The following is a 25,572-nucleotide window of genomic DNA, read 5'->3' as shown; positions in this document are numbered from 1 at the left end:
GTTCCTGAGCCCAATGTAACCCATACTGTGGCCCCCTTAAATTGAAATGCTTCTGGAAACCCAGAAGTAGGATTTTAGATTAGATTACTAGATTAGATTAGATTACTTACAGTGTGGAAACAGGCCCTTCGGCCCAACCGCCCCGCCGAAGCGCAACCCACCCATACCCCTACATCTACCCCTTACCTAACACTACGGGCAATTTAGCATGGCCAATCCACCTGACCTGCACATCTTTGGACTGTGGGAGGAAACCGGAGCACCCGGAGGAAACCCACGCAGACACGTGGAGAACGTGCAAACTCCACACAGTCAGTCACCTGAGGTGGGAATTGAACCCGGGTCTCTGGCGCTGTGAGGCAGCAGTGGATTTTACTGGAGTCCATACTGACCAGCCAACCAATTATTGACATAGCTGCCTCTGGTTTTCTGGCCAATCTTCTGATACTGGATCCTTGCCAGTTCCACATTCCTTTGATAGAATCTGCACAGCAAGCACATTCTATTGCACTGGTTACCATATTTTGATGAGTTGCAATTTATATATCTCAGAATCTGTCAGTGTGAGTGAGTGGGTGAATATGAAGGTGTGTCTGGGTACAACGTGGGTGGAGTAAGTACATAGGGAGGCAGCTGAGCAAACTGGCAGGGTGAATGGTGGAGAGTGGCAGGGTGACAGGGAATAGGGTGGCAGATGATAGTGTGGCAGGGTGATAGGGGATAAGGTGGCAGGGAGTTGGGCAATAAGGTAGCAGGATGATGGGTGGAGAATGGCAGTTTTGGAAGATACAAAGCAGTAGTTGGTGAGCGGGCAAGATTTGATTTGGTTGGACAAAAAAGCTAAAAAAGTGCATTCCCTGGAAACCCAAAACAAAACCAGAGATTGTGGGAGAAATTCAGCAGGTCTGGCAGCATAAGTGTCTCCAGCAATTTTTCTTTTTGTTTGATCTGTTTGGGTCCTGTGATGGGAGTGCTTGGGGTAAATTGTGTCTTGTGGACAGTGGTGCTGGAGGGTCAGGGAAGAAGCCAGATGACAGGGGCTTTGGGGATGTTGGAGTATCAGCAAAGGAAGGGGAGGATTGGGTTGGAGGGAATGTTGGACTATCCAGGAAGGAGGGGGAGGACTGGGATGTTGGAGGATCAGGGAACGAAGGGAAGGACTGAGATGTTGGGAATGTTGGAGCGTCAGGGAAGGAGGGGCACGACTGGGATGTAGGAGGGTCAGGGAATGAGGGGGAGGATTGGGGTGTCGGGGGTGTTGGAGAGTCAGGGAAGGAAGGGGAGGATTGGAGTGTCCGGGGTATCGGACGGTCAGGGAAGAAAATGGAGGAATGAGTTGTGTTGAATGTTGAAGGGACGGGAGGGGACTTGCTAATCCGTCCATCAGCTCCAGGGAACTCGCCAGTTGTGTTCACGCCTCTCTCCAATGGGAGCTGAGACACATTACAGTGCAATGCACAGAAAATGTGACGAAAGGGAACTCCCTTCCGCTTCCCACCTGCTGGTTGGTCGCTAGCTCAGCCCTTGGGAGCTGTACAACAAATGTGACAGTGCAATTGGGGCGTGCGGTCTCCCGGAGTAACATCTAGCAGAGAAACTCTGCAGAATGCTGGGTCTCGCCTCGATCCTTGTGGCTTTACTGTGCATCTACATCGTGAGCAACCTGCTGCAGGAGCAGCCCGAGCCCGTCAACGGCAGGTACTCGGTACCAGGGCGCTTTTACACTCTGAAAAAGTTGCTGGTCATCTGTGTTTACCGTTACCGCCTGTTCAGGCAGACGAAGGGCACAGGCACCGAGAATGATGCGGACAGGCTGAAGATGGGACTGGGGCGCAGGAAAGAGGAGCTTCAGTCCCAACCCAGTGAACGGAAAGGTGGAGGGGGTCTGGGGATAAGCTACAGATCTTCTGTGGAAGAAATGGAATGCGTGCAGGAGTTAGTGGACGACTGTCATGTAAGATACCGATGTTCACTCTGCAATATGTTCGTAGCAAAGTACATATTGTTCCTGCCATTAACACAATTCTCTGATTCTGCTTCTGTGCCTGTAAGATACTGTTCTGCCCCACAAACTCGCTTGTGTTTCACTATCTTTTCGACTCGTTCTGAATTGCTTTGGTATGTTTACATCTCTCTATTTCTTGTATCCATGTGATATTTCTTGGCTGTCATTAGTTTTTGTTTCAAGGGCTGTGGATTTTTTTCTGTGTATAGCGTGTACAAACAGTTATTAGTTCTTCAACTGTTTGCAAATGCAGATGTGAATTTTTTTAGGGTACCCGCAATCTTAAATTAGCAAATCAAAGCATGATGTGAAAGATTATGCGTTCAAGAATCATTGAAGAGTAACACTTATCAACCACAGTGAGGAAATGCAAACGTCCCGGCCAGAAAATGAAACGAGCGTTCATCTCAAGTCTAGTTTGAAGCTGAAGTTATCCCTGCCGCAAGTATGTACACAGTGTGACGTGAACGGCTCAGGGAATAATACCAAAGCGTTAACTTTGTGCGAGGGAGAGCTGGGGAAATGATGCCTCAGTGCGTATTTGGAGGGCTCATTGCACCCCAGTAATCTGGGGGTTCGTGAGCAGACTATAGAACCAGTAACCACGAGGAGGCACTGCACTCCACTGCACTCTACTTTCCCCACACAGATGCTGCCAGACTTGCTAATTTTGCCAACAATTTCTGGTATTTTTGTTTTATCGTAGAACCAGTTCTCCAGTTGCCGTGGATTTGTTCCTGATTGTAATTAGAGTTGTGAGGTGTATTATGCTTTTGGACGTCTTTTGGTTTTCTAAGAATATTACATTTTGAAACTATAACATTAAATTTAGGGGACATTTGACCTGATATTTGACTTCTGTTGAAGCTTGCTTGACAGTAACGCTGGCAGGTTTAGTAGTTGGACCAGAAGGGACAGAAGTAGGCCACTCAGCCCATTGAGTCTACTCTGCCAATCACAGAGATCTTGGCTGTTCTGATAAACTTCAACTCCACTTTACCCCATAACCCTGGAGTCCCTTTCTGATTAAAAATCCATCTATATCAACCTTGAAAACACTAAATGATCCAGCCTCGACATCCCTCTGGTAAAATGCTAAAGGATTTTTGTGATCTGGAAATCATACATTCACTATCCACTGAGAGGAAAAAAGAAGTCTTCTTCATTTCCCCTGTAACTCTTACTTCAACATTTGTGTCTTCTAGTCCTAGACTCTCCCACAAGGGGAAACAGCCTCTCCATTGCTACTCCATCTACACTGCACCCTCCACCCACCAAAAATCTCACATTTGTTCATAAGGTCTCCTCTCATTCTTCTAAACTCCAGTGAATACAGACCAAACCAGCTCAATCTCTCCATCCCTGGAATTTACCTCGAGAACCTTCTGTGAATTAACTTATTGAATGTTGTTTCCTTAGATAAGAAGAGCAAAACTATTCTCGGTGTTCTAGTTGTGGTCTAACTAGTATCTTGTGTAGTTTTAGCAAGACATTGAACATAGAACATAACAGCACAGTACAGGCCTTTTGGCCCTCGATGTTGCACCAATCTGTGAAACCAATCTGAAGCCCATCTAACCTATTTTTCCATTTGCATCCATATGTTTATCCAACAACCATTTAAATGCCCTTAAAGTTGGTGAGTCTCCAAGTGTTGCAGGCAGTGTGTTCCATATCCCTACTACTCTCTGAGTAAAGAAACTACATCTGACATCTGTCCAATATCTATCACCCTCAATTTAAATTCATGCCCCCTTGTGCCAGCCATCACCATCTGAGGAAAAAGGCTCTGTATCCCTAATCAAACCCTCTGATTATCTTATATGTCTCAATTAAGTCACCTGTCAACCTTCTCTCTAATGAAAACAGCCTCACGTCCCTCAGCCTTTCCTCGTAAGACCTTCCCTCCATACCAGGCAACATCCTAGTGAATCTCGTCTGAATCCCTACCAAGCTTCCACATCCTACCTGTAATGTCGTGACCAGAACTGCATGCAATACTCCAAGTACGACACACCAGAGTTTTGTACAGCTACTGCATGACCTCTTGGTTCTGAAACTCAATCTCTGTACTAATAGAAGCTAATACACTGTATACCTTCTTAACAACCCTATCAAACTGGGTGACAACTTTCAGGGATCTATGTACAGGGTAACCTTGATTATCCGAACGGGATGGGCGGGCACTAATTCGTTTGGATAATCAATTATTCGGTTAATTGATTCAATGCCATTCCTCTGGATCTCAGAGTTTTTAAAGTCTGCTTCCCGTTCAGGAGACTAACTGCAACACTCAGTGCGTGAGCCCCCAACACCGCCTGCCCCACCACCCACAACCCCAACCTGGTCCAACACCGTCTGCCCCACCCCCGCAACCCATCCAACACTGCCTGCCCCACCCCCCAAAGCCATCCAACACTGCCTGCCCCAGCCCCCAAACCCATCCAAAACTGTCCGCCCCACCCCCAATCCCATCCAACACTGCCTGCCCCGCCCCCAATCCCATACAACACTGCCCGCCCCACCCCCAAACCCATCCAACACTGCCCACCCCACCCCCCCAAACCCATCTAACACTGCCTGACGCGCCCCACAAACCCATCCAACACTGCCCGCCCCACCCCCAATTCCATCCAACACTGCCCACCCCGTCCCCAATCACATCCAACACTGCCCACCCCACCCCCCAATCCCACCCAACTCTGCCCACCCTACCCCCCAATCCCATCCAACACTGCCTGCCCCGACCCCAATCCCATCCAACACTGCCCGCCCCGTCCCCAATCACATCCAACACTGCCCACCCCACCCCCCAATCCCACCCAACTCTGCCCACCCCACCCCCCAATCCCACCCAACTCTGCCCACCCTACCCCCCAATCCCATCCAACACTGCCTGCCCCGACCCCAATCCCATCCAACACTGCCCGCCCAATCCCCAATCCCACTCAATACTGCCCACCCCACCCCCAAAACCCATCCAACACAGCCTGCCCCGCCCCCAATCCCATCCAACACTGACTGCCCCACCCCCATTCCCATTCGGTTAATTGATTCAATGCCTTTCCTCTGGATCTCAGAGTTTTTAAAGTCCGCTTCCCGTTCAGGAGACCAGCTGCAACACTCAGTGCGCAAGCCCCCAACACTGCCTGCCCCACTACCCACACTCCCAACCCGGTCCAACACCATCCGCCCCACCCCCCCGCAACCCATCCGACACTGCCCGCCCCACCTCCCAATACCATCCAACACTGCCTGCTCCACCCCCCAATCCCATCCAACATTGCCTGCCCCAACCCCCAAACCCAACCAACACTGCCTGCCCTGCCCCCAATCTCATCCAACACAGCCTGCCCCGCCCCCAATCTCATCCAACACTGCCTGCCCCGCCCCCAAACCCATCCAACACTGCCCGCACCTCCCCAATCTCATCCAACACTGCCTGCCCCGCCCCCAAACCCATCCAACACTGCCCGCACCTCCCCAATCTCATCCAACACTGCTAGACCCGCCCCTAAACCCATCCAACACTGCCCACACCGCCCCCAATACCATCCAACACTGCCCGCCCCACCCCCAATCCATTCAACAATGTCCACCCCGCCGCCCCAATCCCATCCAACAATTCCCGCCCCACAACCAAATCCCATCCAACACTGCCCGCCCCACCCCCAATCCCATTCAACACTGTCCACCCTGCCCCCCCAATCCCATCCAACAATGCCCGCCCCACCACCAAATCCCATCCAACACTGCCCGCCCCGTCCCCAAACCCATCTAATACTGCCCACACCGTCCCTAATCCCATCCAACACTGCCCGCTCTGTCACCAAACCCATCCAACACTGTCTGCATCGCCCCCCGATCCCATCCTATACTGCCCGCCCCACCCCCAATCCCATTCAACACTGTCCACCCTGCCCCCCCAATCCCATCCAACAATGCCCGCCCCACCACCAAATCCCACCCAACACTGCCGTCCTACCCCCAAACCCATTCAACACTGTCTGCTCCGCCCCCAAACCCATCCAACACTGCCTGCACCACCCCCCAAGTCCCATCCAACACAGCCCACCCCACCCCACCCCCCAATCCCATCCAACAGTACCCGCCCCGACCCCAGTCCTATTCAACACTGCCCGCCCCACCCCCCAATCCCATCCAACACTGCCCGCCCCAACCCCAATCCCATCCAACACTACCTGCCCCGCACCCAATCCCATCTAACACTGACCACCCCACCACTCAATCCCATCCAACACTGCCCGCCCCAACCCCAATCCCATCCAACACTGCTCACCCCACCCCCCAATCCTATCCAACACTGCCTGCCCCCTCCCAAATCCACCCAACACTGCCTGCCCAGCCCCCCACTCCCATCCAAAACTTCCCAACCCACCCCCAATCCCATCCAACACAGCCCATCCCACCCTCCAAATCCCATCCAACACTGCCCGGCCCACCCCCCAATCCCATCCAACACTGCCTGCTCCGCCCACCAATCCCATTCAACACTGCCTGCTACACCCCCAATCCCATCCAATTTTGCCTGCCCCAACCCCAATCCCATCCAACACTGCCTGCCCCACCCCCAATCCTATCCAACACTGCCCGCCCCACACCCAATCCCATTCAACACAGCCCATCCCACCCTCCAAATCCCATCCAACACTGCCCGGCCCACCCCCCAATCCCATCCAATACTGCACGCCCCGCCCCCAATCCCATCCAACACTGCCCGGCCCATCCCCCAAACCCATCCAAGACTGCACGCCCCGCCCCCAATCCCATCCAACACTGCCTGCCCCACCCCAAACCCATCCAACACTGCCCGCCCCGCCCCCAAACCCATCCAACACTGTCCGCATCACCCCCAATCCCATCCAACACTGCCTGCCCCACCCCCAATCCCATTCAACACTGTCCGCCCCAATCCCATCCAACAATGCCCACCCCACCCGCCAATCCCATCCAACACTGCCTGCCCCACCCCCAAACCCATCCAACACTGTCCGCATTGCCCCCCAATCGCAGCCAACAATGCCCGCCCCACCACCAAATCCCATCCAACACTGCCCGCCCCATACCCCAAATCCCATCCAACACTGCCCACCCCACCTCCTAATCCCATCCAACACAGCCCACCCTGCCCCAAAATCCAATCCAACACTGCTGCCCTACCCCCAAACCCATTCAACACTGTCCGCTCCACCCCCAAACCCATCCAACACAACTGCACTGCCCCCAATTCCATCCACCACTGCCCGCCCCGCCCCCAAACCCATCCAACACTGTCCGCATCACCCCCAATCCTATCCAACACTGCCCGCCCCACCCCTAATCCCATTCAACATTGTCCGCCCCAATCCCATCCAACAATGCCGGCCCCACCCGCCAATCCCATCCAACACTGCCTGCCCCGCCCCCAAACCAATCCAACACTGTCCGCATCGCCCCCCAATCCCATCCAACACTGCCCACCCCACCCCAATCCCATTCAACACTGTCCACCCCGCCCCCAATCCCATCCAACAATGCCCGCCCCACGACCAAATCCCATCCAACACTGCCCGCCCCATACCTCAAATCCCATCCAACACTGCCGCCCTACCCCCAAACCCATTCAACACTGTCCGCTCCGCCCCCAAACCCATTCAACACAACTGCACTGCCCCCAATCCCATCCAACACTGCCTGCCCCACCCCCAATTCCATCCACCACTGTCCACCCCGCCTCCCCATCCCATCCAACACTGCCCGTCCCACCAACCAATCCCATCAAACACTGCCCGCCCCACCCCCAAAACCCATCCAACACTGCCCGCACCACCCCCCAAGTCCCATCCAACACTGCCCACCCCGACCCCAATCCTATCCAACACTGCCCGCCCCACCCCCCAATCCTATCCAACACTACCCGCCCCACCCCCCCAATGCCATCCAACACTGCCTGCCCCGCACCCAATCCCATCTAACACTGCCCACCCCACCCCCCATCCTATCCAGCACTTCCCAACACACCTCCAATCCCATCGAACACTGCCTGCCACGCCACCAATTCCATCCAAAAACTGCCTGCCCCACTCCCAATCTCATCCAACACTGCCCACCCCACCCCCCAATCCCATCCAACACTGCCCACCCCGCACCCCAATCCCATCCAACACTCTCCGCCCCGCCCCCAAAACCATCCAACACTGCCTGCTCCGCCCACCAATCCCATTCAACACTGCCTGCTACACCCCCAATCCCATCCAGTTTTACCTGCCCCATCCTCCAATCCCATCCAACACAGCCCATCCCACCCTCCAAATCCCATCCAACACTGCCCGGCCCACCCCCCAATCCCATCCAATACTGCACGCCCCGCCCCCAATCCCATCCAACACCGCCCGCCCCACCCCCCAATCCCATCCAACATTCCCCCCCCACCCCTCAAACGCATGGAACACTGTCCGCCCCACCCCAAAACCCATCCAACACTGCCCGGCCCACTCCCCAAACCCATGCAACACTGCTCGTCCCACCCCCCCAAACACATCCAACACTGCCTGCTCCAACCCCCAACCCCATCCAACACTGCCCGCCCCAACCCCCAAACCCAACCAACACTGCCGCCCCACCCCCAATCCCATCCAACACGGCCTGCCCCACCCCCAAACCCATCCAACACTGCCCGCCCCGCCCCCAATCCCATCCAATACTGCACGCCCCGCCCCCAATCCCATCCAACACTGCACGCCCCACCCCCCAATCCCATCCAACACTGCCCGGCCCATCTCCCAAACCCATCCAACACTGCACGCCCCGCCCCCAATCCCATCCAACACTGACTGCACCACCCCCAAACCCATCCAACATTACCCGCCCCGCCCCCAAACCCATCCAACACTGTCCGCATCACCCCCAATCCCATCCAACACTGCCCGCCCCACCCCCAATTCCATTCAACACTGTCCGCCCCAATCCCATCCAACAATGCCCGCCCCACCCGCCAATCCCATTCAAAACTGCCTATCCCGCCCCCAAACCCATCCAATACTGTCCGCATCGCCCCCCCAATCGCATCCAACAATGTCCGCCCCACCACCAAATCCCATCCAACACTGCCCGCCCCATACCCCAAATCCCATCCAACACTGCCCACCCCACCCCCTAATCCCATCCAACACAGCCCACCCCGCCCCAAAATCCCATCCAACACTGCCGCCCTACCCCCAAACCCATTCAACACTGTCCGCTCCACCCCCAAACCCATCCAACACAACTGCACTGCCCCCAATTCCATCCAACACTGCCTGCCCCACCCCTAAACCCATCCAACACTACCCGCACCGCCCCCCAATCCCATCCAACAATGCCTGCCCCACCCCCAATCCAATTCACCACTGCCCACCCCGCCTCCCCATCCCATCCTACCCTGCCCGTCCCACCAACCAATCCCATCAAACACTGCCCGCCCCACCCCCAAAACCCATCCAACTCTGCCCGCACCACCCCCCAAGTCCCATCCAACACTGCCCACCCCGACCCCATCCTATCCAACACTGCCCGCCCCACCCCCCAATCCCATCCAACACTGCCCGCCCCACCCCTCAAACGCATAGAACACTGTCCGCCCCACCCCAAAACCCATCCAACACTGCCCGCCCCACCCCCAATCCCATTCAACACTGTCCGCCCCACCCCCAATCCCATCCAACACTGCCCGCCCCACCCCCAACCCCATTCAACACTGTCCGCCCCAATCCCATCCAACAATGCCCGCCCCACCCACCAATCCCATCCAACACTGCCTGCCCCGCCCCCAAACCCATCCAACACTGTCCGCATCGCCCCCCAATCGCATCAAACACTGCCCGCCTCACACCCTAATCCCATCCAACACTGCCATCCTACTCCCAAACCCATTCAACACTTTTCGCTCCGCCCCCAAACCCATCCAACACTGCCTGCACCACCCCCCAATCCCATCCAACAGTACCCGCCCCAACCCCAGTCCTATTCAACACTGCCCGCCCCACCCCCAATCCGATCCAACACTGCCCGCCACACCCTGATGCCCATCCAACACTGCCCGCCCCATCCTCCAATCCCATTTAACACTGCCCGCTCCGCCCCCAAACACAACCAACACTGTCCGCTCTGCCCCCCCAAACCCATCCAACACTGCCCGCCCCACCCCCAAACCCATCCAACACTGTCCGCATCGCCCCCAATCCTATCCAACACTGCCCGCCACACCCCCAATCCCATCCAACTTTGCTTGCCCCATCCTCCAATCCCATCCAACACTGCCTGCCCTACCCCCCATTCCCATCCAACACTGCCAACCCCACACCCCACACCCATCCAACATTGTCCGCCCCGCCCCCCCATCCCATCCAACACAGCGTGCCCTACCCCCCAATCCCATCCAACACTGCCAATCCCACAACCCACACCCATCCAACACAGTCCGCTCCGCCCCCCAATCCCATCCAACACAGTCCGCCCCATCCCCAATCGCATCCAAACACTGCCTGCCCCACACCAATCCCATTCAACACTGTCCGCCCCACCCCAATTCCACCAAACACTGTCTGCCCCACTCCCCCAATCATATACAACACTGCCCACCCCACCCCCCAAACCCATCCAACATAGTCCGCCCCGCACACCCAATCCCATCCAAACACTGCCTGCCACCCACCCCAATCCCATCCAATACTGTCCACCACGCCCCCCATCCCATCCAAACACTACCCGCCACAGCCCCCAATCCCATCCAAAACTGCCTGCCCCGCCCCCAAACCCATCCAGCACTGCCCGCCCCAACCCCCCATCCCATCCAACGTTGCCCACCCCACCCCCAATCACATTCAACACTGCCCACCCCACCCCCAATCCCATCCAAAACTGCCTGCCCCATTCCCCCAAACCCATCCAACACTGCTCCCAATCCCATCCAACACTGTCCCCAATCCCATCCAACACTGCCCGCCCCGCCCCAATCCCATCCAACACTGCCACCCCCCCAAACCCATCCAACACTGCCTGCCCCACCCCCAAACCCATCCTGCACTGCCCGCTCCACCCCCCATCCCATCCAACGCTGCCCACCCCGCCCCCAATCACATTCAACACTGCCCACCCCACCCCCCAATCCCATCCAAAACTGCCTGCCCCATTCCCCCAAACCCATCCAACATTGCTCCCAATCCCATCCAACACTGCCCCCAATCCCATCCAACACTGCCCGCCCCACTCCAAACCCATCTAACACTGTCCGCCCCGCCCCAATCCCATCCAAAACTGCCCGCCCCATCCCCCAATCCCATAAAACACTGCCTGCCCCATCCCCTAATCTCATCCAAACACTGCCCGCCCCACCCCCCAATCCCATCCAACACTGCCTGCCCCGCCCCCCTATCGCATCCAACACTGCCTGCCCCACCCCCAATCCCATCCAACACTGCCCGCTCCACCACCAATCCCATCCAACACCACCCGTTCCACCCCACAATCCCATCCAACAATGCCCACCCCACACCCCAATCGCATCCAACACTGCCTGCCCTGCCGCCCCAATCCCATCCAACACTGCCTGCACCACCCCCAATCCCATCCAACATTGCCCGCCCCACCTCCCTATCCCATGCAACACTGTCTGCCCCGCCCTCCCAATCCCATCCAAACAATGCCCGACCCACCCCACAATCCCATTCAACACTGTCTGCCCCGCCCCCCCCAATCCCATCCAACACTCTCCGACCCGCCCCCCAAACCCATCCAACCCTGCCTGCTCCGTCCCCAATCCCATTCAACACTGCCCGCTCCGCCCCCAAACCCACCCAACACTGTCCGCCCTGCCCATCCAATACCATCCAACACTGCCCGCCACACCCCCAATCCCATCCAACACTGTCCGCCCCGCCCCCCATCCCATCCAACACAGCGTGCCCTACCCCCCAATCCCATCCAACACTGCCAATCCCACAACCCACACCCATCCAACACAGTCCGCCCCGCCCCCCAATCCCATCCAACACAGTCCGCCCCATCCCCAATCGCATCCAAACACTGCCTGCCCCACACCAATCCCATTCAACACTGTCCGCCCCACCCCCCCATCACATCCAACACTGCCCACCCCACCCCCAATCCCATCCAACACTGTCCGCCCCGGCCCCGATCCCATCCAAACACTACCCGCCACAGCCCCCAATCCCATCCAACACTGCCCGCCCCACACCACCAATCCCATCTAAGACTGCCCACCCCACCCCCAAACCCATCCAACACAGTCCGCCCCACACGCCCAATCCCATCCAAACACTACCCGCCCCATCCCCAATCCCATCCAACACTGTCCGCCCCGTGCCCCCATCCCATCCAAACACTGCCCACCACAGCCACCAATCCCATCCAAACACTGCCCGCCACACACCCCAATCCCATCCCACACAGTCCGCCCTGCCCCCCCAATCACATCCCAACACTGCCCGCCCCACCCCCCAATCCCATCCAACACTGTCTGCCCCACGCCCCCATCCCATCCAAACACTGCCCGCCACAGCCCCCAATCCCATCCAACACTGCCCGCCCCACCCCCCAATCCATCCAACACTGCTTGCCCCATCCCCCAATCCCATCCAACACTGTCCACCCTGCCCCCAATCCCATCCAAACACTACCCGCCACAGCCCCCAATCCCATCCAACACTGCCCGCCTGACTCCCCAATCCCATCCAACACTGCCCACCCCACACCCCAAACCCATCCAACACAGTCCGCCCCGCACACCCAATCCCATCCAAACACTGCCTGCCACCCACCCCAATCCCATCCAACACTGTCCATCCCGCCCCCCATCCCATGCAAACACTGCCCGCCACAGCCCCCAATCCCATCCAATACTGCCTGCCCCGCCCCCAAACCAATCCAGCTCTGCCCGCCCCACCCCCCATCCCATCCAACGCTGCCCATTCCGCCCCCAATCACATTCAACACTGCCCACCCCAACCCCCAATCCCATCCAACACTGACCGCCCCACCCCCAATCCCATCCAACACTGCCCGCCCCGCACCCCATCCCATCCAACACTGCCTGCCCCACCCCCAATCCCATTGAACACTGCCCGCTCCACCACCAATCCCGTCCAACACCGCCCCCCACCCCGCAATCCCATCCAACACTGCCCACCCCACACCCCAATCCTATCCAACACTGTCCGTCCTGCCCTCCCAATCACATCCAACACTGCCTGCACCGCCCTCAATCCCATCCAACACTGCCCACCCCACACCCCAATCCCATCCAACACTGTCCGTCCTGCCCCCCCAATCCCATCCAACACTGCCTGCACCGCCCTCAATCCCATCCAACACTGCCCACCCCACACCCCAATCCCATCCAACACTGTCCGTCCTGCCCCCCCAATCCCATCCAACACTGCCTGCACCGCCCTCAATCCCATCCAACATGCCCGCCCCACCTCCCTCTCCCATGCAACACTGCCTGCCCCGCTCCCAAATCCATCCAGCAGTATCTGCACCGCCCCCCCAATCCCACCCAACACCGCCCCCCCCCCACAACCCCATCCAACACTGACCCTGCCTGCCCCCACCCCCAACCTCATCCAAGACCGCCCTCGTGCCCCCAACCTAATCCAACACCACCCCCGGCATAACACCGCCCCCCTCACACCCCCAACCTCATCCAACGCCACCCTCTGCCCCACACCGCCCCCCCAAACCCATCCAACACCGCCCCCACCTACCTGCACCCACCAACCCGTCCAACACTGCCCTCCACCCCCAACCCTGTCCAACACTGCCCCCGCCACCAACCCCATCAAACAATGCCCCTGCCTGCCTCCGTCCCCCAACCTCATCCAACCCCACCCCCAACCCTCGTCTAACGTCCCCCCCTCCCCTCCCGCCAATGTTGTCTGTTCCCTCCCCCTCTCCGGGTCAGCCGGACTGTACACCAACAATAAGACTGCTGCTGTTGCCTTTTGGGTGAGTTTCCAAATAGCACGCACATGCATGCACACACACAGAGCCACACACACAACTTTTTACTGCAACCTTTTGACAGGTTCCATGTTTGCCCTATACAGGACAACGTTGGAGAGATTATCTGGGGATGGGGGTATTTAGGGTACACCCCTCTGTAGAACTCCAGGGAAAGTGTGGGGAGAGAGAGAGGGCGGGAGGTCAGTCATTTGGAGACTGTGCCAGTTTAATCACTGGAAACAAAAGACACGATGACTGTTGATGTAATGTTTCTGTCGGGACCTCGAGATCTCCATCGGATAATCCGCATTTCGGATAATTGGTATTCGGATAATCGAGGTTCCTCTGTACATTAACACCAAGATCCCTCTGCTCATCTACACTACCAAGAATCTTACCGTTAGCCCAGTACTCTGCATTCCTGTTGCTCCTTCCAAAGTTTTCTGTATTAAACTCCATTTGGCACCTCTTAGCCTAGCTCTGCAGCTTATCTCTGTCCCTCTCTAACCTACAACATCCTTCTGCACTATTCACAACTCTACTGACCTTAGTGTCATCTGCAGATTACTCACCTATCCTTCTACGCCCTCATCCAGGTAATTTATAAAAATGACAAACAGCAGTGAATCCAAAACAGATCCTTGCGGTACACCACTAGTAACTGAACATCAGGATGAACATTTCCCATTAACCACCACCGTCTGTCTTCTTTCAGCTAACCAATTTCTGATCCAATCCGCTAAATCAATCTCAATGCCTAGCCTACCGTGGAGAACCTTATCAAACACCTTATTGAAATCCATATACACCACATCAATCACTTTACCCTCATCCACCTGTTTGGTCACCTTCTCAAAGAACTCAATAAGATTTGTGAGGCACGACCTACCCTTCACAAAATCATGTTGACTAGCTCTAATTAGCTTATTCCTTTCTAGATGATTATAAACTTTGCCAACACTTTATCCACAACTGACGTAATGTTCACTGGTCTATAATTACCATGGTTGTCTCTACTCCCCTTCTTGAACAAGACTTCTTTGTTTTCATATTAGATATCCTTTCCCTTTCCTCTTAGTCACTGAATTTGTATACTAGTTTTTTGCATGACTTCTAAAACTAAAGGTACTGCAGTTCTCTGAGGTCTCTCTCCATTTATATAATATTCTGATTTTCCATTATTCCTATCAGACTGCATAAACTCAAAATGTCCCACATTACATTCCATCTGCCAGGTTTTTATCCTCTCACTCAACCCTTGATAGACTTTTTGTGTCATCTTCACCACTTGCTGTCCCATCGATTTTTGTGTCATCTGCATCCTGGTGATAGTACATTCACTTCCCTCATCCAAGTCATCAATATGTATTAGAAATAATTCTGGCCTCAACACTAATCTCTATAGCACTGTGCTAGTTCCAAGATGTCATCTTGAAAATAAGTCCTTTACCTCAACTGTCTGTTTGCTGTTAGTTTCCCAATCTTCTACCTATGCTAGTATACAATCGCCAACACCATGGGCTCTTTTCTCATTAAGTAGCCTAGTGTTTGGCACCTTTTCAAAATGCCTTTTGAAAATTCAAATATGTTACATCTATTGGTTCCCCTTTATTTAACCTGCTTGTTTTCTCAAAGAATTCTAACAAATTTATCAGGCATGATATCCACTTCATGAATCGATGCTGACTCTGCTTAATGATATTATATGTTATTAAAAAGAGATCAGAGGAAGACTAAGGTTGTTTTCTTGTCAGAGTTGTTCAGGTTAGTCAGCAATGACTAGATTTTAAATCTGTAGTGACTCAACATTGAGTCTCCCAACATTTCAGAGAAGTGCCAGAGGTATTTAGTAATAAACAAAATAAGAACCAAAGTACTGGAATCTCAACAGATAAAGTCGCACTTTGGAAGAGAAATGTAACTAGTACTTCAGGTCGAGGTGACCTTTCATCCAAAGTGTTTCCAAAAGGTATTTGATACATCATAATAAGAAGAAAAGAGCCCAATGCAGAAGCTCTGATTAAAAGTAATCAACCTGAAATGTAGACCCATTGAATCCATAACAGAGGATCAGGGTAGCAGTACCTTGACAGACTTGTGTGTATAAACATCAATTGGAGGTAATGGAGATTGCACACGGGTGAGGGAGCATTGCAATAATAAACAGAAATCATTTACTTTATTGGTGGACTTACTGGATTACAAGTGCCAGGTGGAATTAGATCTCATTAAGATCTTAGTTTAATAGATACAGAATGAGTAAATTCCTACCAGATCCAAATGCCGCGATGTGGTCACAAACTATAATAAGGGCCATTCTTTTCTCAAAATCCAAATAGTTCACATTGATTTTTATCCAACAAATAAGCATTCATCGTAATACTATATTTCTAATCTGCTACTGTGTATTTTCTTTCTGAAACTTCCAATGTCTAATCTGTTGGTATGGTCTTACTTTTAACAATGAGCTCTCTACATACATTCCATAACCCTATGCTTCAGGAAGAGTATCTTCAGCTCTCTGTCCTAAATCTTGTATGATGTGGACTGGGGTGGACAAAAGTTAAACAACACCAAGCACTAGCTTTCAAAGCGCTTGCTCCTTCATCAGGTCAATGTGGGGCAAGATCATAAGACACAGAATTTATACCAAAAGATCACTGTGTCATGCAATTAAAATAATATATTGAACAAACTTAGACTGCTGACCTGCAACTCATTCTAAAAGATGAAAAGACTGAGCATGAATGACTGAATTCGACTCTGCATTAGCTCTCACTATGATTTGAGGTTGGTTCAAATCAACTTGATCTTAATTTTTATATGATCATTGTCTAAAAAGCTAATATCCAAATAGGTTATTTCTTGGGCAACAATTGGAGACTTGGCTCTTTTCATTTTTAATGCTATATCTTTAGACCATAGCGCTACAAAGTCCAGAAGCAAAATTAGGCCATCGAGTCTGCTCTGCCATTTGATCATGGCTGATATGTTTCCCATCATATTCCCCTACCTTCTCCCCATAACCATTCATCCTCTTACTAATCCTGAATCCTTTTACTAACCACTGTATCCAAGCCTCTCATTATTGATAGAATCCCTATAGTGTGGAAACGGGCCATTTTGCCCCAACAAGTCCACACCGACCCTCCGAAGAGTAACCCACCCAGACCCATTCCCCAACCCTATTACTCCAGATCTCTCCTGACTAATGCAACTAACCTATACACCCCTGAACACACTGGGCAATTTAACGTGGCCATTCCACCTAACTTACACATCTTGGGACTGTGGGAGGAAACTGGAGCACCTGGAAGAAACTCATGCAGCCACGGGGAGAATGTGCAAACTCCACACATTCTGTAAGTTTTAATCAGACTCCCAACCCCACTCCCAACCTTCTGAATTTCATGTATGGTCCAAGAGTCCTCAACCACTGCTGATATGACAAGCCTTTCATTCCTGGGGTCTTTCCTTTCAAGCTTGTCTAGATCTGTTCCAAGGCAGCACATCTTTTTTGGGTATGGGGCCCAACTTGCTCACAATATTCAATATGTGGTCCGACCAGCCTTAGCAGTACATCCTGCACTTGTATTCTAGATATCAGTGTTGAATTGTTTATAATCTCTGAAACAAAAACAGAAATTGCTGGAGAAACACAGCAGGTCTGGCAGTATCTGTGGGGAGAAAGCAAAGTTAACATTTTGAGTTCAGTGACTCTCTATCAGAACTCAGAATCTTCTGATGAAGAGACTGGGAATGTTAACTTTGTTTATCCCCCCACAGATGCTGTCAGACCTGATGAGCTTCCCCAGCAATATATGTCTTCGTTCCTGATCACTGGAATCTGGAATTCTTTGTTTTGCCTATATTTTATGTCATTTTGTTTGTAAGCTCAATGGGTGGGTTTGAGTGTGGATCTCACTCATTAGACTATTTGTCATCTGTCCTGAATTAAACAAGGGAGAATTAACTACATTGCTTTTCAACAGATGAAAGGCTTAACAGACAATCAATTTTTCAATGTATAATTTCAGTTACATCACACTGTAAATTTTTGCTATAAATTCTGTGTGTTAGGATTGAGCCCTCCACTACCACCTGATGAAGGAGCGATGCTTCGAAAGCTAGTGTGCTTCCAATTAAACCTGTTGGCCTTTAACCTGGTGTTGTGTGATTTTTAACTTTATCTACAAATCATTAGTGTACACTGTGAACAAGGTACCATTCTGATGATTGCTCTTTTGCTTCAAACCATTTAATTTGTTCTTAATCCAATTTTCCCTTTTTCCTCTTCCCAATTTCCTCAGGTTTCTCTAACACTTAGTCATGAAACACTTTGTCAATGGCTTTATGAACATTCTCATAAAACTTGCAGCAAAGTTGTTGAGTGTGATCTTCTATTCTGAAATTTTAGATTACCTATAGAATGGAAACAGGCCCTTTGACCCTCCAAAGAGAAACCCACCCAGACCCATTCCCCTACCCTATATTTACCCCTGGCTAATGCACCTAACTCTATGGGAGAAATTTAGCATGGCCAATTCACCTGACCTGCACATCTTTGGATTGTGGGAGGAAATCAGAGCACCCGGAGGAAATCCACACAGACACGGGGAGAGCGTGCAAACTCCACACAGACAGTCACCCGAGGCTGGAATCGAAGCCGGGTCCCTGGCACTGTGAGGTAGCGGTGCTAACCACTGAGCCACCATGCCACCCTGTTGATTGTTTCTGATTCGATTTGTTTCATCTCAATATTCAGCTATTCACTTTTAACAATTCCACAATGTTACTGACAGAAGATGTTAAACTTATTCATCTGCACCAACCAAAGTTGGTTTTCTCCTTGATCATCACAATGGCCATTGTCTAGTCCTCCCTTTCAACAAAATTTCAAATATAGGAGCATTATGTCAGTGGGATTCTCCTCATGTCCTTCCATCACTTTGTCAGGAGCTTCGAAAGAAAAAGCGTGAGTTACGGTTTGTGCTATTTCTCAGTGTTGTTGCTAATCCATTGTTGGAAAAACTAGAAACTACTGCTGGAACAGGTCTGGCAGCATCTGTGGAGAGAAATCAATATTAATGCTTTGGGTCCCGTGACCCCACTTCAGAACAATTGCTGATGATTCTTTCTGAATGTTCTTGTATTCTCTCAATATTTTATTGTAATTAGTGACTTCATGTCACCTCTTCAAATTACATTTGTTTCCAGTTTCTATATTCGTAGAAGGAATTCCAGAACTTGGCATTTTTTAACTTGGCAATTTTTATTGCACACGGCATAAGTCCTCTGCGATTTAAAAAATTCTGTCCCCTTTTTGCTGTTTCTGATTTTGTTGAAATTAATGAATTAATAACTTAAAATCCCTGTTAACAACTATTTGCTTAGATTAGATGAAGTTTACAATCAATATTTCTCAAGATCAAATAAACTACTGTGGGTACTAAAAATCTGAAACAAATACAGAGAATGATGGTGAAACGCAGCGGGTCTGGCAGCATCTGTGGAAGGGAAACAGATGTATTATTTAAAGTCAAATGACTCATGTTCAGAACACTGGTTCTGGAACTCTCCAGTTCTGAAGAAGAGCCGTTAGATTTGAAGTATTGACTTTGTTTTCCTCTCTCTGCTGATGCTGCTCAGCCTGCTAAGTTTCTGATTATCTCCCATGGGGACACTGGGAAACTCTCGAATTTGCTGTCACAGTTTGGAACTCAGCAACAAGTGGCTCGATATCAAAACTTGAAGACAGAGTGCAGGCATCTTTGAGCTAGAATGATACGTTATACCGGATGACAATCGAAACTTGTAGACCGTTCAGTTAAGTAGGAAGTGCATTTTAACTAGACAAATGTGAGGGACGTGAGTTAGCAAAAATAGGCACATCACCTCCACTTGCAGAAAAATAAGCTGAATGGTGATTTGGGGCAAGGGGTTCTAAAGGCTGAAATGAAATTATTAAAGGGAGCAATGATAGGTGAGCAATGTAATAAAAAAAATGCTAGCAGTGTACTTGTATATTTATTTCTGGAGGCAAAGAATTTCAACTCGTGAAGTTAAGTTAAATTTGTGTAAGACCTGGTCAGGCTGCATTTCAAGTGCTAATGGATCTGATTTCTATACCATGAAAGTAAGCAGAAACACCCTGGAGAAAGCACAAAAGTTATAACAAGTATGTGACCAGAATTAAGAGATTAAAGCTTTTGGAAAAAAAATGCTTGAATGGATTATAACTTTCTTTTAATGAGAGGATCAAAGGATACAGGTTTTTAAAATCCTGAAAGGACGGGACGGGTGGGGGTGGAGGGAATGATTTCATTCTTGAAGAATCCAAACCAAGGAGCATCCAAATCAAAATAGTAATTACTCAATCCAATATGAAAGTGAGGGCAAAATACGTTTATTCAGGAAATGTGAGTATGATTAGAGTATGAGATTACAAACCACACAACATGCTTGAGGTAAATAGCTTAAATGCTGAAATAACTTCACGGAGGCTGGTATCCTGTCACCAAGATACGCTTTTTACACATGCACTGTACATGGACTCTGTGCATCTTTCTGGATTAGTGGTGCTGGAAGAGCACAGCAGTTCAGGCAGCATCCAAGTAGTTTCGAAGCTACTTGGATGCTGCCTGAACTGCTGTGCTCTTCCAGCACCACTAATCCAGAATCTGGTTTCCAGCATCTGCAGTCATTGTTTTACCTTATGGACTCTGTGCAGCCAGCTCAGAGCTTGAGCCTGGAGTGTGTGGAATCTCCAAGATTCCTGCTTATAACTGTTAGCCAGACTCCTTGATTGACACAGGTTAACAGCCCCAATCAGGGAGCTCATATTCAATTAGATCATCTGATTCTTGTTACAATCACTACTGCTGCTTTCAAAATAAAGCCAAATGGTGCAGATCAAATGAGAGGAGACTCCTATGGAGAACAAGCAAGTTGCGGCAAATAGCTTAATTCTACGCTGTATATTTTATGAAATTTGTTACTTCGGTACATCTTCCCGATCCGTTGATAGATTTAATCTCAGACTGTTCTCTCACTAAAATTCCACTTTGCGGTAATCATGTTGCCTTTGATCAAGGCAAGTTCAGCCATGGTCTCATTGAACAGCAAAGTAAGCTTGAAGGTTCATACAAAATAATGGTTCCAATTTTCTTTCTTCTAACTAACAAACTACTATTGCCTGAGAAAGATTCATGTCTACAATTGGCGTTGTCTCCATTCTTAGCCCTTTTGGCCTTTGTCAAGGCACAGAAACAATAGAATGTGAGCAAACCATTTAGCCCCACTAGATTACTCTGCCACTCTGTAACATTATGGCTGAGCTTATGTTGGCCTCAACATCCATTCCCTTTCTGCCCCTATAACTCTAGACTCCATTTTCTATTAAAAACCTGTCTAACTCAACCTTGAATATATTTAATAAACTAGCCTTCAATGTCCAGTGATGAAGAGAATTCCAAATAGTAACAACCTTCTGAGGCAAAACATTTCTGCTCATATCCATCTTAAATAAAATCTTTTATTTTAATATTCTGCCACTTAATTGTAGACTTCACCATGAAAGGAAACATTCTCTCATTTATCTAGCCTATGAAGTCTTCTTTTGTTTCAATATGTTATTTGTTTCAATATGATCACCTCTCATTCTTTGAAACCATACTGAGTTTAGCATAACCTATTCAAGCTTTCCTCATAGGGAAATCTTTTTTTCGTAGGGAAAAAGTGTAGTGAACCTTCTGTCAACTATGTCCAATGCAAGATAGTTCCTCTTTAAGTAAGGAGACCAAAACTGTACATAGTACTATAGGTGTGACTTCACCTATTCTGTTTGCTTTCCTAATTGATGAGGTACCTGCACCATGATATTTTGTGATTCATGTACAACATCCTGATCCCCTATACTTCAGCATTCTATAGTTTGTCTCTATTTGAGTAATATTGTACCTTCCAATCTTCCTACCAAAATAGAGAACCTCACTTTTTCCCTACTTTACATTCCACCTGCCAATGTTTTACCACTCATTTAATCTATTGATATCTTTGCAAACTCTTTGTATCCTCCTCACAGCTTACTTTCTCACATACCTTTTGTATCAACACAAAGTTTGCCTCCAATACAGTTGGTTCATTCTACTAAGTCAGTAATATAGATTGTCAACAGTTGAGACCCAGTACAGAACACTTTGGCATTCCAGTTTGCCATCCTGAAATTGAGCCATTTATCTGAAATTGCTCTTTGTTTTTGTTAGTTAGGTAGTGTTCTTCCAAGGTAATACATTACACATCACCCCATCCCCTCCCCCGCCACCATTCAGAAACTCCTATCTTGTAAGTTACCATTTATGAGGATGTTATGAAATTCCTTTGATCTGATAGATTTTACTTTCCATTTCTGTTGGCAACCAAGTTTCTTTTGCTATTAAAACAATGCCTTGCTGTTACATAATTGCAAACTCTAGCTTTTCAATAAATGCACTTGACTATTTTTTATTTGCATTTCAATATGGCACCTTTTAATCTTCTGTCTAAGTAACACCTCAAGTGGACAAAAGAATGAAAGAAAGTTTAGTAATGAAACGCAAATGAAGAAAACATCGTGAGTTTATTTATCTTAGTCTTTGAGTATAGCTGATAGATTCCATTTTCTGTCTTCTAGTTGCTTTTTTTTAGAAAAAAACACATTGTGTTTACTTTGTATCATTTGATTTCTCCACTTCTTTCTATTGATTATTTTGATTTTCACTCCTTCAGCTTCCTTTCTCATTTAAAGAACTTTGCTGTTTGTCAGTGTTGGCAATTTAGTAGCTTTCTTCCTGTTCAGCTGCACCCAGGCGTTGGAGGGCAGCTGCCACTTTAATTCTTTGTTGAATCCTCTTTCTGACGCTGCACCTGTCATTTATTAATCTCTCTTATTTTTGTACTCTTCCTATTCCAGCACTCAGTTGTGGGTGAAAGGGTGTAGGGTAAAATCCGGCAACAGTTAATCTTGAAGACACTTATGTGTTGGCTTATTTTCAAATTTTTCCGTTTTTTGTTTAGACCCCTCAATTGAAATGAAGATTCTCAGAACTTCCACTTGGCAGTTATCAAAACATCTGTGAATTTCAGTCTGAGCTGCAACATGTAGTGTAAATTTAACTTACTTTAATTATCGTTACTCAATAAGAACTTATATTTATGTAGCAGTTTTAAAGTAATAAAATACGTCATGGTGTCTTGCATGAGGCAAAATTAGGCATTGAGTGATATAAGATGAATTTGGAAGGATCCCAGGTTTATGGACAATAGAAGGTTGGAGCAAGGCAAGGAGCACATTGGAACAGTTCATTTTACAGGAAATAACAGAGACATGAGTGAGGTTTTCAACGCCACATATTCTGAGGCAGGGGAGAGGTTTGGCAATATTACACTGATGGGTGTTGGCAGTTACTGTCAATTACAATAATCTGTTGAGAAGCACTTCAAGGTTTTTGGGTCTACTCTAATCATTTAACGATAATTTATATTCTCCTCACGGGAAGCCAGCCACACAAACTGGAAAAGGTAAATTACTCCGGGCTTGTCTTTCTTTCCTATTCTGGATGGTCAGAACCCCTTGCTCTATTACTATTAGAATCTGATCTCTCAACAGGAGATCCACCCTTTACAGCTGTTGCTCCTGGAACCTAGCTTCCTCCCAGACATGTTGGTTTCCTTGGAATCCCAATTCAGGTCTTGTCCTTTTCGCAAACAATTTCCTGCAGGTGTTTGCCCATGTGAACATCTGCCGTTGAAAACCCATTGATGCTATAGGAACCAGGCATTACTGTCCTTTCCTGTTTTGACATTGTAGCTGTAGCTTAGAACTTTATAGTTGCATTCATATTCATTATCCACTTCAATTTCAATTGCACTTCTCTGCTCTGCCTTTGCTTCTGGTTTCTATAATAACTGAACTTCTGTTCCAATCGTGCTGCTATTACCACCTTCCCACCTCACGTCTTTGCCAGTCATTTGCTGTTTTTTCAAACTGGTTTGATTTTTACACCTACTTCACTCCAACCTCGTCAATTGTCCTATTAACACAGTCACACAATTGACTAATTAACTTCTAAAACAAGACTTACATTTGCATAGCACCGTTCACAACCATAGGATGTCCCAAAGTGTTTGACAGCCAGCAAAGTTACCGTTGCAATGTAGGAAATGTGACAACAAATGTTTGCATGGTAAGCTCTCACAAACTGTAATGTGGATGCGACCAGTCTGTGTTTGTGCTGTTAATTAAGGGATAAATATTTACCAGCATATCAATAAATACTCACCTCTTTATCAAGGTAGTGCCACAGGAGGTTTTAGGCCCACCTTTGAGAGCAGACAGGACCCCAGGAACTAAGTACATATCCAAAGTAAATTATAAACGTTAATCTTACTACTATTGTCACTGTGGGATGTCATATCCACCAGTTCTGGAGAGCAGTGCTGTCTTTCCAAAGGGGTGATGAATAACCTGCTGAGTGTTTCCAACAGTTCCTTTCCTTCTTTTCATTTTCTCAGTAATTTGCTTCTTATTTAGGTATTCTATGTTTACTCTGTTCATGTCACTTTGTTGCCACCTCATTTCTGCAATGCTCTCAGCTGAAATATTTGATGCTGAAAATAATGGAACTTTTGCACAATTCAAAAGAAGAGTCAATTTGTTTTTGTCCAGGAGTCTTTCTCACAGGATACAGTAGAACTGATCCACCCCAGCACCTTGAAGGGCAAGGGCAGCAGATGCCTGGAGATACCAGTATCTCCAAGTTCCCCTCCCAGCCACAAACTGGCCTGACTTGGAATTACTGTACTTTGCTATTCCTTCAATGTTGTTGGGTCAAAATGCTGGGACTCCCTCAAGAACAACGCTGTGTGTTATCTACACCACTGAGTTTCAAGAAGGCAGCTCATTAACACCTTCTCAAGAAATGGTTAATAAATGCTGGCCTTGTCATTGTTGACTATGCTCTCGACCTTTGTCCCAACCATCAGCTAAACACTGTCACAAGCTGAGTGTTCATACAGCCCTTATTTAGCAATGACTTGCTCACTCATGCTTAGTTTTGGTGCTGTCAGGACTGATGGATTTCAGGACCCTTTATAGCTTTGGCCTTAATGTATCGATATATGTAGGCAGACATTCTCATGCACTGTGGCTGGTACCGCTGTGTTAAGTGTTGCCTGGTGCGTCACCTCAGGAGCCGCTGCTGTCTCAGCCACCTCTGCTTCTGTAGAAGACAGTAGATTCCAATATGCATGGATGGATGAACCCTTATCTCTGCCAGCTGAAGTTTTCATTTCTGCTCACCTCTTCCAATGTCCTTACAAACTGACCTAATGTCCTTCTAGAGGCTACATTAAGTCTGTTGTTTCCAGTTAACTGCATGGCTGAAAGACAGCAAGGCAAGTTGCTAAGGTTACTAAAATAACACATATGGTTTACTTGGATTTATAAATAGAGGGACTAAGCATGGCTGCTGTTTCAAGGAACCAACACAGGCATGTTGCTCCAAATGGTCTTTATTGACCTTTAGTCT

At 49.3% G+C, this 25,572-nt stretch overlaps 1 protein-coding gene across 1 annotated transcript in view; it reads left to right on the top strand.

Annotated features, from left to right (window-relative positions):
• The first annotated feature begins 1,564 nt into the window (after window positions 1-1,564).
• The window catches only part of LOC140496317 (rifampicin phosphotransferase-like), a 184,754-nt gene continuing 160,746 nt past the window's right edge, over window positions 1,565-25,572 (top strand). Inside the window, exon 1 of the mRNA XM_072595918.1 lies at window positions 1,565-1,954. Coding sequence (XP_072452019.1) covers window positions 1,607-1,954 — 348 coding nt within the window. The 5' untranslated portion in view covers window positions 1,565-1,606. The remainder of the gene's footprint in view (window positions 1,955-25,572) is intronic.

The sequence above is a fragment of the Chiloscyllium punctatum genome, chromosome 26 (genome assembly GCF_047496795.1).
Source record: "Chiloscyllium punctatum isolate Juve2018m chromosome 26, sChiPun1.3, whole genome shotgun sequence".
Classification (NCBI taxonomy): Eukaryota; Metazoa; Chordata; class Chondrichthyes; order Orectolobiformes; family Hemiscylliidae; genus Chiloscyllium; species Chiloscyllium punctatum.
This window is presented reverse-complemented; position numbering and strand designations above follow the sequence as displayed.